The following is a 20329-nucleotide window of genomic DNA, read 5'->3' as shown; positions in this document are numbered from 1 at the left end:
GTTGTGATTTGAAGGTAACATTTGCAAAGACAGATCAGTATGTTTCTCCAAGTGTAATGTGTGAGGCTGCACATGGCAGACAAAATAAAAAAACATGGATCAGGTTGTTCAGTAAACGGCACACAGCAGAGGGTGCAGAGGTGATGGCTGTAACTTGCTATCGGCGCTGACGGCTGATCAAAACAGAAACACAAACTTCTCCTGGCGCTCGCATTTTTTTTCGATTTGCCACATGCCAAGCACTCCGGCCTTTGGAACGCAGCCCTCGCCAATAGCAGTCCCTTTGAGGGACTGCAGTACAGCCAGACTGGGCTCATGAAGTACACTGCTTGGCAAAATCCCCCCGCGCTGCAATCCAGCCTCGATTGGGATTCAGGGGACGTCGGTAGACGAGGAGAAACGCACTCCACGTTAATTAACACGTGGCCCCATTGTCTGTCCCATGTGGCAGAGTCCCACTGGGGAAAATGTAACGCCGCGTTAATATCGCAGTGCAAGTAAGTGGGCTTCATGTGTGTCTGTGTGCATTTGCTTGCATGTGTGAAAATCTGTTTACATACGGGGAATTTACTTGACACCATGTCTACATGTGTATTTGTTTTTTGTTGTTGTTGTGTGTGTATTTATGTGTTTATCTGCATGTTCGCATACCTGCATATTTTCCCCGAGCATTAGTGCGCCCGTGTCTGCGTGTCTCTCCTGTGTGGGATTAGATTCCCTCTGATGTCAGGATTCAATAAAACGCTTTAACATTGCGATAATGAGAGGATGTTTAATTCTCTTTGCGAGATGGCTGGCTCTCTTTGCGGCGCTCTGTATTCCAAAGCAGCCTCTGGATGAAACGCTGCCTGCTTGTGTGGTTAAAAAATGATATCTCTCTCTTGTCGAGATACTTAAGAGAGAATACTAAACACATGCAGATATTTGTGTGCAACATAAACACATCAGACGAGTTTTACAAGCAACTGTTTTGATCCAGTAGAGATAGAGCATCGCGCTAACAATGCCAGGAGTTGTAGGTTTGGTCTCATTTGCTTTAGCTGCGCTGGAAATATTTATTTCTTTATCTTTGACAATATTCACAAAATTCATATTATATAAAGATTTTGAATTGCACGGCACAGCCTTCGGGTATTTTGTCTAATATAATGGCTGTGGAAAGGTTCCCTCCATGCCTTCCCTGCATTTCTTACAGCAATCGTCAATAATTTATTTCTAAGATAATCAAGGATATATGAAATGGGTATTCCTTCACCAGGTTTATATTCTTGTTAATGCGCTCCTTTTTTCTTACATTTTTCTTACAAGTGTCATAATGGTCATTAGCGATCTGGACTGATGAGGTAGTAACTCTTGAATGCGACCAGACAAAGTCTCAAGGTAATTCAAGAACGTAGATTCTTGTACACAGACACAACATTTTTCCCTTTTTTGTGTCACTCAGCACGACAATTCAAACTAAAGTATTTCAATTGGAACTCAAAAATACAGTTAAAATTTGGGCAATAAATCTTAGGTTTAGGAAAATGGTCCAGTGTCCACGTGCAGTGTAACTTAACTACAATGTTTTGGGAGACGTGGTTTTCTAGTAGAAAGTCCTGTTTTTGTTTGAGACATCCACATCGCAACTCACTCACCAAAGTGGACTTTTTCAATATTAAATACCACTTAACGAGCATAATCCATATGTTCGGCCAGAATGCCCCCCCGAACATTACACTGATATTGATTAGACTCTTGCTACTTTCATAAAAGCAGCTTTAAAACACATAAATCTTCCATTCAAAGTGCTCTCTTATTGGGAAGAAAATCAGAGGACACGGACTCTCCCTTTTCACAATGAGATGCAGGGGTCATCGCAGAGAAATTGATAGAAACTGGGATGAAATTGAGAGAGCGAAAAGAAAGAGCCGAGAGATAGCGAGAGTGAAATTGCGGCATTGTTCATCGGCGTGTTGGCTCATAGTGTGTCAACTCGTCCTCTATCTTTTCAATCTGCATAGTTATTAGAGGCTTTTATTAATTTGAAATGCCAAAGTGAGGAAGAAAGCATTACTGAAATGTCACCCTTTTCATTGAGCATGATAAAATCACACCAGTCACTTTTGGGGATACGGGCGTTCTTCCCTTCTGCACCTCTCTCCCTTTCCCTAACTACAGCACAGTCCCTTTAACTCTCTCTCAGAGATCGATATGGCCTGACAACATGATGGCTGGGTTTCCTGAGGGGAGGTGGGTCACAACAGTTGCCTGTCACCTCGCCATTATTTCTCTCTTTTATTTCTTGCCCCTTCGACACAGTTCGTGATTTAGAAAAATAATAAATAAATAAAAAAAAAGAAGAAGACAAAAACATACAATTCAGCCATGTAATGCTTGACCTTTTCAAAAAACACAGCCATCATTTTGACATCTCAGGGATTTGAGAGGGAACAAGGGGCAAAGTTGATGTGCTGCACATATTACACTAAATCCTTTGAGGTACAGTTCAACATTTTGGGGAATACACTTTTGGGAAATGTGCTGTCTTTTGAAGAGTAAGATGAAATAATCGATATCAATCTCATGTCTGTGTGTTGGATATAGAGCTGAAACTGGGCTGCATTTAGCCTAGCTCAGCATACAGACATGAAAACTGGTGTTCTCCTGCTAAAAACAGATGAGTTGAATGAACAACAATATTAAAAAGGAAATCCTATTATATTAGATGTACAAGTGAAACATATTGAGTAAAATAATGTTCCAAAGCTTGATTTCTAGCATAAATGAAATTACTTCTTCTTTCACTGCCGGAGACGCTGCACAGAAGCAAAGGGAAATAACTCCAGTATTCTATTTCTGTTCATAATCTTTGGGAATGAAAGGGAAATAGCATATCACAATCATGTTGAACATGTCCTTTGCATGTTCATATAAGAAAATACCAGGAACCAGGAAGAGATTCTGCTGTGGTTTCATGTAAAATAGGGCCTTTTAAAATAAAAGGACGTGACACAGCTCTATTCACACCGACATCAACTGTTGATGTTTAAGCTTCCAAAGCGTTCCTCTCCTGTGAGAGAACATCTTGATTGCTTTACACGTCTCAGTCTGGCCGACACTATAGACGGTGTCTTGCGGGAGGGGAAAGTCCTTCACATGCACCTCCACTGAGCTTTGTGTACAGCAACAGAGAGCCAGCTTTTGAGTCATTTATTTATCTTTTTTACAAGAATGCCATTCAGCTTGTCAGGCAAGAAAGGATGCTGAATTGGTGTACAGACACCGAGAATGCGAAGAATTCAATTCAAGGGCGAAGGAATTCCTTTTTATTTTTAAAATTACAGTATGGATGATGTTGCCATCCTCTTATTTTTTTTTTGTATTGACAAGGACACAGCAAAACAGGAGGGATAGGAAGCACCCTGAGAGGGGGAGTCTGTTTGAAACGAGCTGTGGTCACTAGGGAAGTACTTCATTCGAGAACTACCGTCTTTTTGGTATTGAGACACCACACACTGAAATAAAAATAATTGTAGATCTCGTACTGACGTGTAAGACAAAGAAACGATGAAACATGGATGCTTGTATTACAATTCTTAGCCAGGCAAGCAGCACAAATGTGTTGGCATGTGAATCTACACCCAATTAGTTAAATGTGGCCAGACGACTGGAAGGAAGGGAGCTGAGTCATGTTGGGAAGTAAGAGGATTTCCTCTGAATCCTTTACAAAATACCATCTTATCTCTTGCAATGTGGGTCCCCGAGGAGGAAACGCTAATAAGGTGCGTCTTTGTCGCCCCGTTTTTTAAAATTCAAACCTAAAGGGAACAAAATATATTGTTGATGTTGTTTGTTGATCTAGTGTTTGAAAAGCACTCTCACTCTCAGTTGGCTGATTGTCACATGCAAACTTAAAACTTAATATCTTTAAAGTCCAACTGTCAATTGTTTCAAAGAGACTGCGACTTTGTCCCAACAGTTTCCCAATGGACTGAAAATACTTTGTAACAAGTAAAAGTCATTCAAAATATTACTTGCGTAAAAGTACTTAAGTTTTAGCAGCAAGGTATACTGTAACCATTATACCTAATGTCCTATTTGAAATAATATGTTTACGGTAGTGTTGGATTTCCCTAGAATAATGGACCAGTTCCTATTTCTTCACAGTGGTTAATGGGAAGGCAACAACTGAGAACAGAGAAGATCGAGGAAAGAGCAGTCTGTTTTTCGTCAAGTGATCAGCGATGCAGCTGTGAAGCTACCGAGCCATACTCTGAGGCTGAGTTTGTGGAGACATGAACGCTGAAGGCAGCAGAAATCGGAACATCTGCCTCATTAGAAACTCTGTGGCAGAAAGGATTTGGGATCTTACTGGAGATTTAAGAACAAAGTTGTGTAATTTGTTTCATTTTGGTTGCAGTAGATTTGAGCACAGGCATTACACATGTTGCTCAACTGGCTCTTGTTGTTGATGAGACTTTGACTGTCCAAAGGGGAGTACCAATGGTGCAGATCATAATCGCCACACTGCAAATGAGGTTTTCATCCCTCGTTAGAGTGCTGGACACAGTAGGGGTGGACTGGTTTTTATGTAATGGTTTTACTGGTCCCGCCCCTTTGAGATCAAATCAGGCTCCCTATCAACTAAAAGGAATTTGATCATATGATCTAGCCGTTTAATTTTGCTCTCAAAGTTCACCAGATTGGTGTATTTAACGTAATATAATAATTTCTTCGGTTGCATGCTGCAGGACCACCTTTGAGGGTCTGAGATCGACCCAGCATAGTCTCAAACGATCCCGTCTGGGAAAAAAAGGCACATGTCGCACCCTCATCTCTAATGAAGGTACCCGGGCTGTCGCGCAAATCCTGATACAAGTGTTTTGGTTGAAACAGCTGCTTATCAAACTTCAGCCTACAGTCCAGCTGTGATTTCTTTTCTCCCCTACATCACCACCACACTGTGACTGATTGGTCTGCTTTTCTACTTTTCCCAACTTGTATAAAGTCTGCTCTAATTAACTAAAGCAATCAATCAGTCATCTGTTGAGCTGAATCTTGTTATAAATGTAGTCAGTCTCAGTTAATGTTGTTTCTCATTGGTTTAGACAAGAATCCTACTCACACGTGAATATACTGTAAATATGTGGCTGATGCTATGCAGTGTAGTGGTCCTGCTTTTCCTCAAAGCTTAAAAGAATATAAACTATTATTTGATGTATGTTTTCTTCTAACGTTAGGGAGGTGTCACTGCTCTAAAACGCTGCGGAGAAACCATAAATTAGTTTTGGTTTTACATGTCATAATGATGAAATGTGTTCCGATATTTCAGTACCACTTCAATGGATGCGCCTCAACTCCTGCTGTGTTAAATGGAAACATGCGTTAGTTTCACCGCATCATATCAAACACTGTGGGCAAACGGAACATCAAAGTCCACAAAGGTTTGACAGGCCGCCACGCAGATGGGTTTCATCGTCAGTGAAAGTGGCCGAGTGTAAAATCAAATATAAAACGTATGATGCGTTTCACAGAATAAAATAATTTCACTATAGATATTGGAGAATTTTAATAGGTAAACAATGTAAATTGATATCAGATATTTGTATGCAACCTGCTGCTATGATCATTTTTGCTGAGAAACCAATTCTAGTACATAAAACTGCAAAAAATATTCCAAAAAGGCTTTTCAAGTGTTATGTCTGCTTTTATTTTTTATTTCTTTAAAAGAACAAATGCATTTAGGTGCTCGGTTTCAGACAGCAGACATGCATTCAGCTGTTAAGCTGTTCAGAAAGACTCTGTCTAGTTCAACTACAAAGCCCTTCAATTTCCTTTGTGTCTCCATGCATAATTCATCCCTGTTTGTATTTACAGCCCACTAAGAATTAACCCGTCACAGATCCCAGGGAGTAATGCTGACATATCTCTATCCGTCAGGTGCTCACCTCGTATGGATCATCCAACCTCCACATGTTCAAACAAGGCGTGGATATTATGCATCATCAGCTGACAGGAAACAAGGGAGGGGGAAATTAAAAAGCCAGGAGACAAAAGAGGTGGCAGGCGAGTGAAAGAATAAATGATGACTCCCCCCCCCCCACACTCTCCTGGAGTCAGGGGACATGTTGCATGTCATCTCGGTGTCTTTGTACGCAGTGGTGCGATGATGATGTGCTGGGCTGGGCCAGTTCTGACCGGAGTCAAGGGCACGGGGTTGACGGGAAGCTAAACGCTCCAACTGTTTCCTGTCCCCAAACAAAAATAATAAGGGAGGGGGACAGGGATCAAAGAGGCAGTTACTGGTGCGACCTCTGAACTGAGATGCTCAAACCTCTTTGTTTGCCACAGATGTGTCCGAAATCACTTCCTGTTGACTACATCTAATAACTCCCTGCCTTTTTTCATTTGGGTGCCTTTATTCTGCGTGAAATGTTTGTGTTATATAATAATAATAGAAAAGAATGGATAAGTAGTAGTAGCATGTACTTCTACTAGGTTGTGTGACACTTCACTACACTCAGCATAATGAAGGCACTCAAACCTTTATCCTAAAATGTTGCTCTTATGCGACTAGTTTGCGATAACAAATATATTTTGTAGGTCACCCTAAATATACTTTTTACAAATAATATATAGGGCCCTAGTTTCGTAGACCAGGCGCAGTCAGCTCTCAGCGCACCTGCGCCGCACCGACGGGGTGTGCTCGCGCAGGCACACCTCCCGTCACTCCCACCCGCGCAAGTAGGAAAGAGGGAGGAGAAGAAGGCGTGAGTGGGAGACAAGGAGGAGACGAGGCGTGGACTGGGATTAATACAGCCGATTCAGATCTTCACCAATCAAATGAGCTCCTCTCCTCACCTTTAATGCGTTAGGGGAGGTTCAGTGCAAGATCCGTCACTTGACAACCCGATGACAGAAGCACCGCCGCCGCTCCCACCACGCGCATCACGCGCTGTGCGTGCGTCTCATAATAATAACAATGCCGATATTATAAAAAACAGGAGATAGAGAGGGAGATGTTTTGGTCCGGGAGGCTGAGTTTCCGTTACGCGTGCCATCCGCCTTTGATCTGACGTCAGATGTGACGGGACAATCTATATAGATATAAATTCACGTGTTGATTCAATTAGTTGCATTAAATAGTGTTTGTTGTGATTATTTATTGCATTTAAATGTGCCTGGAACTGTGGAAACCTGCCTGTGAGGTCTCGGTGACGTGTGCGCACTGTGCGCAGTCAGCCAAACTTCCGATCCGCCAGCTGTGATTCGCATTGAATGAATGGCCTTGCGCCGAGAGTAGACCAGGTCGGAGCTGGCGAGCTTTCAGCGCAGTCTCGGCGAGGCTTTTTGCCACGAAACTTCCGCTACGCCAAGCTGAATCTGTGACGCCTCCCCCTGCTGCGCCGCCACACCCATCTTGGCGCAGGCGATCCACCAAACTGCCAAACTGACCGTGCGCAAGGCTGCGCGGGTCGAAACTTGCATTACGCCGAAACTAGGGCCCATAGTGTTAGTGAACCAAAACAATGAGCTCAAAGGTGCTAAAAGGGAACCTCAAAGCGGGTACATCACTACAATTGACCACTATAATGTACTGAAATTCTGGGTTTAAACAGCATGAATGGACATGAAAATACCACTGTCACTGTGTTTATTGGTGAGATGATTTTATCGGCTGATATCGACATCACAGCCATGTTGGTATTGGTGAATATGTTTCCTGATATTCACTAAAAAATATTGTCTATGGTCAAGAAATGTAACAGCCACTTCAATAACGGTTAAAAATATAAACCAGCACAATAATTACCAACATAAGTTCTGAACAGACACATTGCATAACAAATACTCGTTCTGAACACAAACAAATGTAATATAATGATTATATTTTGGACCAGACTGGCGTCCTGTCCAGGGTGTACCCTGCCTTCGCCCAATGACAGCTGGGATCGGCTCCAGCCCCCCCTGTGACCCTAAATACAGGATAAGCGGTAGAAAATGGATGGATATTTTGGACCATGAAACATCCCACAACCTTTCCCTAACCCTATCCAAGGGTTAGTAGCTGGCAAAGCAAGTTCTAAACACATTTTGTTGGAAAAAGAGTTGAGACACCACTTCTGTCAAGGATTTCACATGTAGCAAAGGTTACTTTCCTTTCTCTGCTCTACACTCATTTTATCACTTTCTTAAATATTTTATTTCTATAGACATTTATTTCTAGTGTTTGACGTCAATTCTTTTGGCCATATGAGACGCAGATTGAAGTTCACAATGACTCCCGTCATTGCGGGGCAAAGATAAGTCTGCTCCTGCATTGACTGTCAATAACGTGGCGGTCTCCGAGCAGCTTAGCGGGAGCTCTCGTCTCCGCTTCCCTTCCTAAGCCTCCGAAGGGGCCGCGTGGTGAACTGGCAGCCGCAAAACCTCCTTTTCAACCATTCTGAGAAGATTGAATAAAGTTCAGAAGAATTACAAGAATCTGCCCGGTTAGACGAGATGGAGTAAGCACCGTTACTGAATCGGTCTCACAAATGTTTGTACAATTGCCAATTCGATGCGGATGAATCAGCGCGGCTGCAGACACTGTGGAGTACGCGGGCCGGAGAAGCCTAACTCAAAAGCCCACATTGGTGCATTTAGATCTACTGCCAGATCACTTCAGATGGAGAACAGATTGTCTCTGGATTTCTCCCTTCACATGAGATTTTCCCTGCCACGTTTCAAACCACTGGGTGAAAAGTTGTCTAATGAGCCAGGTACTAAATATCCAAACGCTACTCCACCCTGGCAGTCTCGGTAAGAAATGCTTGACAGAGTGGTCTCTTTAACAAAACAGAATGTCTTTACCCAGGAGATTCAGATTGTGAAATTTTTAAGACGCTGTGGCAGCCATCTGCCAAATGGTAATTTATGATTTTGTGGAATAAACACGCCCGTGCCCATTACTTGGCAACTACAAATGATTTGGTTCAACTGTGAATTGCATGAAAATTAAACCTCCCTCTCAAAGAAATTGATGTAATGGCCCGCCACTTTAACGAATTGCCATTAAATCCACTAAAGCTAACTTGATTTGGACTTAAAAGGGGGAGAAAAGTGCTGTAATTAAATACTCTCATGTCTGTTAACCATATCAAAAGCGATTATGAGGGGTTTTAGGTGCAAATGACGTTCAGCAAGTGCTTTTCTGCACTTACAGCTATTGTTCATTAGGGCCCATGTGTTGCAATAGTGTAATTGTTTCACTTAAAACTATTCAAATGGGTCAAATTGGATAATAAATCTATTAAAATGCTGAGTATTAAAAAACAAATCCTTTAGAACAGAATGCATGATTAAGGAATATTGTACAAATATGGAGAAGTAACGATAATTAATCCAGCTTCATCTTAAACAACATGTATTTCAGTGTTTTAGCTTGCTCACTGCCTCTTGGTTGAAAAAGACCTTAAAAGTGTTGAGTGATAGTGAGTGACAGTGCCACAGTGCACCACAGGAGAATAGCCTTAATACCAGCACATAGCGGAGAACCCCTGAAGGTCTGCGGCTAAAAATAAAATCAGGGCTAACTCCCTGATGCAGAACACCTGTCCTAGACACTGTTTATTCTGGACCCTCTTGTCCTAAACATTCAAAGAAAGCCTGCTATTAGAATCTTTACCATTTCATCCAAAAAAGTACCTCGAACGTTAATGTATAAAGGACTCACTGTTAAGTGATGAATGCTTCTTTTCACGAGCAAAATACTCATAACTATATTCAGCAGAGCTTAGTTTGGACCCCGAAAAGAAAAAAAACATCCTCGAGCGCCAGAGATGGGAATCATAAGCATCCAGGATTCTTTGACCATCGGCAATGAGGGAAACCAACTCCTGAGGAAAGTGATTAGACCGGGCTCACTGCAGGCAACTTGGTGATTGACTAAAAGAGCTCATTTGCATGCTGCTCTCATCTCCGACAAACTCTCAGGAAGCACCGGTGGATAAGGTCACCGGTGTCAGTCTGCCTGTGTGCCAACCGAGAATGTAAACAGATCAAACGTACAACAGCCGTTTGAGTGAATGCAGGAGGAGCCTGTGTTTTTGATCATCTGGACAATGATGACCTGAAATTTATGTCAGAGGTGATCCTGGCATCGTGAGGGACGTCTGAACGGTCACATAACAAAACATTTAAGTCAAGTCGAGGCTTTAATACCCCAAAGATGCAGGGATGGCAAATGCTATGTTCCATCCATAAACAGGATCACTTATGTCTTGTTATGGCAAGTCGATAATCTTTGTCCAATAGTGCATTTATTGCACATGGAGATGAAACTGCTTCTATTTCTATTTGGAACTTGACTTTCTTTGTTGACCATTAAACTATATTGTGTGTTAGTTGAGAGTTCTTTCATTCAGGATTTCAGTTATTTTTATCTATATTTTTTTTTTACTTTTCAGAGAGGAGTAAGATGAAAGTATTCTTTGGAGTCATAACATCCCATTTTATTATTTGATAAGGCTCGGTGAATCCAGGAGGTGAAAAAAATTGTGGGCAACCAACTGGAAAAAATACAAGTAAAATATAATGGAATATAATCCAACAAGACCAAGAATTCATAACCGTATAATTAATTTTTGAGGCTGAATCGAGGCGCAGCATTCCTTTGAGCTAATTAGGTAAAATGTTGTGCATCTGTAATAGTGATACTCGTTACCTGGAAAGTTTGGAAAATATGTAAAAATCTGTGGAGCCAACATTATTAATGCAAGTGTTGCTGCGATACTTCAGTGTGGACTGACTGACTGACTATTTGGTAGCATTCTGCTCCCGTGGTGCTTCTCTTTCAGTTTCAAAGCAGACTCAACTTTCATATTTCGTTACCGTTAAAATTCAACAAATGTCCAGCAAAACCACGTAGTTATTTAATTGGAGATAGCCACTAACCACACAGAGTAGTACAAGCAATGGGTAGGCAAGCATGACGCAACACAAAGTAACCATGAGTAATGAGCGTCCTTAAGCATCTGACCTACAATACTGGGAAGTTATCAGGTTTCAAAATGTACTTTATAGTTTTATATCCAAATGCGTAAATGAAATGTATATTTATGTCATAAAAAAACAGCCTGACAAAGAAATATATATATAAAAAAGAAATGTAGTCAGTTTAAAGTGGTGAATCATGAAAATAATGAAGGCAATATGTATTCAGACTAGTGAATATGAAATTATAGCTCCAAAGAAATAAAAAAAGGGAAAGAAAATTGTGACAAAGCATCTGTAAGTACCAACAGAGAGGCTACTTTAGTGAAATTACATAGCAGTCATACCAATTTGACTCCCTCTGTCTGTGTTTTTCTCTTAACACTCCCTGCGTTACGTTAATGTTGTGTATTCGGGGGAAACCATTGGGCTGATCGAGATTTCGCCGTTTCAGTTTTGATATAAAGCTTCACAGAACGTCACACACGACTGGCGGCCGGCTCCTTTTTCATCCTACAGTGGCATTAAATGTCTCAATGCCATCTGGTGCTCTTAAAAAAAAAAAAAAAAACCCTCTTCCTTTTAAAGATGCCCATTTTAATTGGTAAATATTTACTTGCAGGAGCTCTCTGCGGGCTCACACACATCTTTTAATGAAGCCCTTTAAAGCCTATGGGCTCTCGCTGCCTGTTTTTTCAGTGTGATTCTAAACAAATGCAACCTGGGGTTGAACTGTTCATAATGGTTGATAAGGGCCAATAAATAAAACAAAGCCGAACACCGAGGTGAGCATGTAGTGCATAATAACTGTGCCAGCACAATTACGCTGTCACTGTAGACACCGATCCCCCCTCTCAGTGTGTCTGTGTGTGTGGTTCTGAGTGTGGTCTGAGGTCTGTGTGCTGTCATATATACAAGTGTGTGCGTGTCTGTGTAGAGCGGGTTGGCTGGCAACCGCAAGATTGCCGGTTCGATCCCAGGCTCCTCCTAGCTGAGTGCCTTGTGTCCCTGAGCAAGACCGCTCACCCTAATTGCTCCTGACGAGCTGGCTGTCGCCCTGCATGGTTGACTCCGCCGTCAGTGTGTGAATGTGTGTATGAATGGGTGAATGTCAGTCATTACTGCAAAGCGCTTTGGACAAAAGCGCTATATAAATGAGGACATTTACCATTTATGAATGAGGGGCTGGTCCAATATATTAGCTAATACTATGCAAATACTGTATATTTATACAATTATTTGAGTAGGAAAAAGCAACAATATTAAAGGTGCAGCCAGCAAAAATAAATGTTTTCTCCCATCTTTAACAAAAAAAAATAAAAAAAATAAAAAAATCAGCTAGAGCAGACATATGAGTTCAAAGCTGTTTGTACTATTATTCATGCTCAATGCATGTTGCGTGTATGTACTATACATATATGTGGTCATGTATGCCTGTGAATCTTCACACCTCCGTCTCCAAACATATGTGTGTCTAGCTTGTGACTGTGCTGCTGCATGTTAGCACTTGTATCCTAATGCACAAGACCGGGCGGGCACATTAATCTCTGCTGCAGTGGCAGCACGCTGCCTTGTATGCACTGCTCTCTATCCCTGACCCAGTATGCTGTGTGATCCTGCCCACAGTCTCATTTGTCTCCATCACGGAACAGGCGAGGTTACGACTCACCAAAGCGCAGTACGTTTCTGGCGGATCTCCACACGTGATGTTTGGGGGGTCGAGGGCCACTCGCAGGTACTTTGTCATGTCGGTGGCTTCTGGCTGACAGGCCATGTAGTCCCACGCCAGGCCCTCCTCTGTATAGATCTGGGACTTGCAGACGTCATAGTGTCCCCAGGCCGCCGGGTAATGTTGCATGGCATGTGACACGCTGGTGCACACAGCTTGCAGAGTGAACAATACAGGCCAAAGCATCGCTGAAGTGGTTCTGTAAGGTTTCTGTGGAACTATTTACTTTGTTGTCCGTACAGCTGCTGCTTCGTCACAGAAGTGACAGTATTGCTGAGAATATTCTAAATGAATTGCCGCTTTGAACGGTGCAATGGTGCATTCGGGAACCGGGGCAGCATGTCACTACTTTTGTGCGAGCAGCTCCGGGCAACAATTAGCCCCCATTCAGTTCTTTCTCTCTGTGATTGCTGCCACTTCTGCCTGGCTGATGAGGTGTGTCAACAAGGGAGCTACTTCACGGGTGTTGTGTGTTGATGAAAGGGTCAACCGGCGGTCAGATGTGCTGTGCAGAGAGGAGTGACACTCCTCATAAGTCGCTGGCAGTCAGATGTCTTGCCAATTGTTGTTTTCGCAGCAGGCAGCACCCTAAAAGACGGGAGAAAAAGACAATTTGGTGAATTTAAGCAGTGGCATAAAACTTTACAAACACTGTTTTTATTGTTATATTAACATACTTGGATAAGTAGTCTCGCTACCACTCATACACGCATACATAATGGATACGCAAACACAGCATACTCCACTGTTTATATGTATCCCTCAGTAATAAGAAACCTTGCCAAACCCACTGTATACAATTCAAATCCAGCTTGTTCTGCAAAGTCTTATCTCCGTTGATTTTCATGCAAAAAGGCTTATTTCCATGTGCCAGGTCACAGCACTTAAGTTATTGCTTTTTCCAATTCTCTTGCTCCTTTATAGCCGAATGCGCGAGTCGCGTTGGTTCCAATGCCTTCAGAGGCATTTGGGAAATATTAAATTGGGAGACAGAGATGGTCTATTTGAGGGATTGTGTGGTTCTCAGAGCTATCACAAGCCATCAGTCGGATGGACTAACTCATCAGGTAATGGTGCCCGGCAGCAGCCACTGGAGACCCGCACAATCTCTTATGTATCAGGTCCAACATGTACACGATAATGGAGAAAATAAAATTGAAGTGCTATAAACAGCTGCCTGCAACGGAGTAATGACACTGTAAATAGGAGTTAAGTTACTGTTGTCTGTCTGTGTGCTCATATGGCCTGAGGTTTTTCCATCTATCCTGTGAGTGAAAAATGTGCTTACATTTCAATTGAACCGTTGCCTACTTAGGGCACAATCTCAACAAGCGTGTACAGTTATTGTCTTTAATAGACCATTACAGGTTTGCGATGTCACATTGCATTTTTTTTCTAAAGCAGATTCCAGCTTAAACATTGCCTGGCACGGGCAGCTAATTCACGCAGTTGAGCCAGTAAATTTCCAGTCCTGCTGACTGCTGACTTTATTCTCTACCCTTCAGGCCACAGCTGTGACTGACAATCACTGCTGACATTAAAAGTTTGAGGTAAAATGTGTTTTGAAGCATGTGGAGTCTTTTTTGAGAGGAAAGTGCAACCTCTGGATTAGAGTTTGTATCTACAGATTATCAAGTCAATCAAATCAAATTAATTAAGAGAAGGAAATACATTTCAATCAAAAGGTTTATCGTGTGAAATGACATTCAGATGGAGTTTTGGGAAACAGAAAGTCTTAATGAGTTGCTGCGGCTCTCACATGCAGGCTGGTGTCTGTGCTCCCTGCTGAAATCCCTAGGCATTAGAATCCAGTATTTTAACTTGGCCATCTCGTCTTGGATTGAAAATTGTGCCAATTTGAATTGGGTTCTGACCACATCTAAGGCAATTACTGCTTCCCTTCTCCCAACCTAATGCCCCTATTACAAAATGACTACAGGCTTGAATACATTCCAACTGTAATAACAGATGTTCATCTGAGCCAGAAAAATGATCTGCCCTGACATTCAGGCTCGACAGACCCTTCAGAGTGAGCCGTGTCAAAAGGTATGGATGGTGGGCTTCAATTGACAGACCTTCTGGTGGGACTGAGGGGGAAGAACCCATAGAAAAGAATTGTGGCTCTTCAAATTTGCTCATGTCAATCAAGGTGAATCCCAAGAAAAGGCCAATTACAAATTTGATAACAACATCACTCATAGCTGGAGCTCTGAGTGATGATCAAAATTCATAATGTCAGTGCCTGATCAAAGATGTGTCAGGGAATGGACTCCATCGCACTCGCATGGTCACATACGCCCACGCTCGCCTAGAATATTGAGGTTGGCTTTCATTATAAAGACAGTTAAATTAGGTACCAGCTGCGGTGCCATGGAGGTCGCTTATCTTATTTTTATTTAATAGGGGACATTCACGGCTATGCAACAGCAAATGGAGCTGACCACAGAGTATTGGATTTAATTCATAGACACTAAAGTTATGAAATCTCTGCAGATGACAGGAATGTGCTTCTCAGTGAACCTGCGTGAACCGATACCATTCAACATCATCAAGGCACTAAGGTGACAGGAAAGGAGGGGGGGGGGGGGGCGGACTTACAAAATAAAATCTGTATTTTGCTAAATAAAGTATTTCTGCATTGAATAAGTGTTCTGATACCATTTAGAAAGTGTATTCATCTCCTGTAGAGACTAACCGGGTCAAAACATCAAAATCATCCATTAAAATGACCCGGAGAAACTAAAGAATGCAATAAACAGCAAAATTGGAATCTTCCAGCCTTGTTGCCTGCATCTATACCTCATACCCAGTAGCACTCAAAATGCAAGGAGGGGCTCAGGAATGTCATAATTTCTCAGAGAAAAATATGAGGTCAGATTCTATATTAAAAGTCATCAATATTTGAGCAGCTCTCCGTATGCAGGAGGGAGAGAGAGAGAGAGAGAGAAAGCCTCGAGCTTAGAGTGACCACCTCATCCCCCAACCCCCTCCCCTCCCCTCTCTCCCCGTCTCTTTTCCTTCACTTGTTTTCAAAGCCTCTGAAACACCCCCTTGTGTCCGCTTGCATTCCATCCCCTGGGCAGCTCAAGCATGGCAGAGTGTTTTAAAAGTCAGCAGGCAGCCGTGCCCCATGGCTTATATTGGTTACAAACTCCCAGCCAGTCTCTTAAAAACCATGGCGGATATATCCCATTCAGTTTGTAGTAATCCTGCTAAAATGTGGGTTTGCTCTCTGTCTCGGAGTGTGGCTTGCTGATTGCCGCTCCTATACGGGGCCAAGCAGAGTGGAGCTGTCCGTGGTGCTGAACTATGGGACATCAGATATGCTCCACAGTGGATGGACACTGCTTTAAACGCTGACACCAGTGATTTATGCATGTCACTTTTATTGAATTTTTTTTAAATAAAAAACAACAAAAAAAGCATCTGACAGCCTACACAGATGCTCCTTCTGTTGTTGATCCTCCCAACAATTGCTATTTTGTTTCTGAATCGGGCACCTGGTCAGGATTTTGGATGTACACTCGTATAATACAGCCTCATTGTTTTTTATTGATTTTGCTGACTTCCAACCAATAACTTCTGATCCACAGCCAGTTTGAGCAGACGGATGCTTTGTGGCTGGCTGATGAGTGCAACAATAAACAGGTTAATGCTTCCAACGTTCTCCGAGCCAAGAACCAAGCCTTCCGTATGAGTCACATGTGGGATCTACTGGCAAACAAAAGCATGTCTGGACTAGAATGCATTTGTCTTCTCATTGTTATCCACTCCTTCATTCTGTCTCACTCTCTCTGGGTCTCTCATCCAGTCTCTCAGACCTGGCCTTTCTCTCTTAAAACCCTCTCCAAGTATTTGTCCCTCACTAGATCCATAAGGACGTAAAAAAAATACAATGAATGTCCAAGGGCTGCATCTTTAGCCGCTGCAATTGGAGTCACTTCTTATTTACAACAAGGTTGTTCTTTCATGCTTTTTCCGTGAGATGATGCAGGTGATGTGGAGACAATGTGAGGGTCCCTGGATGTGGAACCAGGGCCAGAGAGCTAGCCTGCCTGCACCGCTGCCACACATCAAACCTGATGCCATGCATAATTCAAAGTTCTTCTCCTGAACAACTAACATGCAAAAAAAAAAACCAGAACACGTTGCAAATATTTTAAAATCCAGGACATGTCGGCATCCATGCAATGAGAAACAGGGAGACCAAGGGAAAAGCCCAGTGATTTAATGTTATCCAGTCCATTTAAATTCAAATAAAACGACCATCTGTCACAACTTAGACATTTAACAGAAGCTGCTCAGTATGCTGTGGGTCAGATTTTGCGCAGAGGCGAGGCACACCTCTTTCTGACTCTGCTGACCTGCTGCGCAACAGGTTAAAGTCACATCGGCGAATTAATTCAACGAATGAGGATAATGGGGATACACGTAGTGTATACGATTCACATTCAGATTCATAAGTTCCCATGAATTGCGAAACAAAGAGCCATCCCAATACAGTAAAACTTCTGAAACGAAACGATTGAAACGCTGGTGGAACGTAAAAAAACAAATCTATTCCATGAGCCGCTCATTCCTTATTCATTTAACCCACTTCAAACGTGATTGCAGGTAACGTTCCGCCCATGAAACAGCCCGATGCAATTACCCGATAATTGCCCATTCAGTCGCAAATGTCAGCCTCATACAAGTGACGGTATGCAAAAAAAAAAAAAAGAGGCTAAATGAACAAACCAGCTCAGAACACAACAATACTCACATGGAAATGCGCTCCTGGGACGAGCTGCTCATTCAACAAGTTATTTACAGCAGTTGTTGCAGGACGATGTTTATACGCCTCGGACTGCTTCTTCTTCTTCTCTCTCTCTCGTTTATTCTAATTGAATCAAATGGATCAATAAAAGCTGTGTATGCGCAGAAAGCGCGCATTCACATGGCGAGCACAGCGTCTCTCTTTCTCTCTGTCTCTCTCTTAACTTTTTCTTTAAACTTTTACGCGTCACAAAAGCAGCCTTTCCTTCTGAATTACGTGTTGGGCTCACACCGAGACCTTTTTTCTTCCCGAGTATCGATCCACACACGCCGCTCGGCTTTACGCGCCGCTTGGCGCAGCGTTCATCGGAATGCCGTACGAGGACTACTTAAGGGAGGTCGCGTGTTCATTAAAGTCCAATAAACGCGCAGTAAAAACAAATCCAAGTGGAGAGCAACTACTCGTTGGGATAGATTTTCTCACCCACGCCGATGTGTGGACTGGAGAAGAGGAGAGATAAGCAATCTTCCTCAAATGGAGCCACTATGTCCAGCTTCATACGACCGCTCCGCCGGGTCCTAAAGATAATACTGGCTTGATCGTAAATCTCAACTTCGACTGTTTTTTTTCGCGGTTATTAAACTCGAGCAGCTGGTCAACACGTCCTGCCTTCCCTGGAGTCGTTCATTCTAACAGGAGATTCAGCCTCCACGTCTCAGTTTGTCTTTTTGTTTTATTTTTTTGATAGTGTGTTTAAAAATGCGCCTCGTCACTAGAATGAAACAAAGCAAGTGACTTTATGTCGCTGCGAAAATGCGTATTTTCTCCCCTTTTTTTTATGTATCCTGAAGGAAATCGTCCTTAACACACCTGCAGTGGCACTAAAGAGGAATCTTCTATTTGAAGTTGCCCGATAATTACTCAAACAGCTGCGAGCCCAAACGCACTGGTGTCATGTGTCCAAAGTGTGTCGATCACAGTCTTCAGCTATGATCAGATGTAGTCCACATACATAACGACGTTGCATGATCACATATCAGACGAACACAGTAAATCCACCGAAACTTAACAGAGGCAGGAATTCACCGAATCGGAATGCAGCCCAAGTTGCAAGAATTGTATCCCCGTAGAAATAAACAACTCTACACGACAATATCAATATCATAAATAACCACCCGCAGGTGATATATATGAGGCTACACGTATAATGTCCACCGCTACAGGAAAAAAGAAAAGTAGAATCTTACCTTCCATTGTAAGAATGTGTAGAATCGGATCTGTGCTCGCAAAAGAAAAAAAAGAGAGGAGAAAAGCCAAACAACTCCTGCGGTCGGAGTTGTTGGTGTAATTATTCGGCGGGGCTGAAAGAGTAAGTACAGTTAGGTGCGTCTGCCCGGCTCCCTTGGCGAGGAGTCATCGTCACCCTCTCCTCCACTACAGGGTGCCAAGCAGCGCGGCAAACAGCCGCGGTGACAGCTCGCTTTGAACACGCATTTTAATTATGCCGTAATGCCAACTGGTGGAGATCGCACGATAAGAACAACCGCGCCCATCTGAAGGTCACCGCAGTCACCGAGTGGACCCGTCTCCCACCGAGCAGCTCACTTGTACAATCACTAACTCCACGCTTCTATTCTCCATTCAGATATATTTTTAGAGGTGTGTAACGTGATCGCGTTGCTTCAAAGACGCACACCAAACTGGGGTGTTTTTTTTTCTTCTTTTCTTCCTCCTTGTTTGTGAGAGAAGAAATGGAAAAAGGTGCTTTTCACTTTTCTCCCCTATTCTGCCGTCTGCTCTAATAGCCGCCTGCAGGTTCAGCACCCTGGACAGCTCTTCTTGTAGGCCACTCCGAAGTGGATTTTCAATGAAGAAAATGACTTATTATTAATTCAAAGTGAAAGCACTTTGTAGATGTTGTTTAGTGAAGGAGTTTCTGATGAATACTGGTTATAGTAAAAACTCATTTGGGGGATCTGAGTGGGTTCCTTCCTTCATTCAATCCATCCTCCTTCTCCCCCCCTAACATTCATTTGTCCTTCGTTTATTTCCTCTTTTCAAAATGTAAACCCAATGAAAAAGAACAATTTCCTTTTAATGGAGCCCATTTGAACTCTGTTCCCTTCCTTCCATCTCTTCCTTTCAGAGCTCCAAACACACAAATCTACATCTCCCAACCTCTCTTCCTTGCTGTTCGTCACTCGCTAAGCAGATAAGTGTTTGAAATGCTCCCAAATACACAGCCCCGTATTGATTTCTGGCAAATGAATATGCAATGAAAGAGCCGTAAACCCATTAAAAAGTGACAATGCCATTTCTGTTCTGATAAAGGCAGATTTTGGTCGGGGACCGGAGCTGAATGACAACAAGTCTCTCATCCCCACTGAGCTAAAGTGGCTCACATTGTATCAGAGGGTTCAGCCTTTGCTTGGAGCGACTGCTGCACTTGACATTTCCATTAAATCATTCCTCCTGGAAACACGACCACGCCGCCCTGACAGCCACATACATGACTGTGCTCGGCCATTTTGATTATAAGCAATCTGGATGGATGGATATCCCGATTTCTCTAAAAAAAAAAAAAAAAAAATGTGCAAGGCGGCGCACCAGCATGTTCACAGCGACAACGCTAACATGCTGAGCTGTAGCGTAGCTTGTTGCCATGTTAATATTTTCAAATGAAACATTCTGATGTGATGACGTTTGATGGCAAGTCAAAGCCTCACCAAAGTGATCTGCTTTTATTCCAAATGTCACGTTAACCCTTCCAACAGTTTTTGACCATTTAACTAAAGAGCACAAATGTCAACCTCATGGTGGCGCTAGAGGAAAAAAGTCAAAATGCTTTGCCAATCAATCCATGAGTTGAATTTACTCCAAATTCCCCA

At 42.6% G+C, this 20329-nt stretch overlaps 1 protein-coding gene across 3 annotated transcripts in view; it reads right to left on the bottom strand.

Moving 5' to 3' along the window:
* LOC311012883 (netrin-G1-like) overlaps positions 1-18802 on the bottom strand; it is a 54091-nt gene extending 35289 nt beyond the window's left edge. For 2 of the 3 annotated variants that reach the window (XM_084008677.1, XM_084008675.1), the window contains exons 1-2: positions 18689-18802; positions 12626-13273 (exon numbers count right to left, since the gene is read on the bottom strand). In XM_084008677.1, the coding sequence (XP_083864803.1) occupies positions 12626-12871 (246 nt within the window). In that variant the 5' untranslated portion in view covers positions 12872-13273; positions 18689-18802. Of the gene's footprint in view, positions 1-12625; positions 13274-17447; positions 17522-18688 lie in introns of those variants that run through there. The other variant, XM_084008676.1, reaches the window with a different exon arrangement.
* Positions 18803-20329: the final 1527 nt, after the last annotated feature.

Source organism: Eutrigla gurnardus, assembly GCF_963514095.1.
Source record: "Eutrigla gurnardus genome assembly, chromosome: 4".
Lineage (NCBI taxonomy): Eukaryota > Metazoa > Chordata > Actinopteri > Perciformes > Triglidae > Eutrigla > Eutrigla gurnardus.
This window is presented reverse-complemented; position numbering and strand designations above follow the sequence as displayed.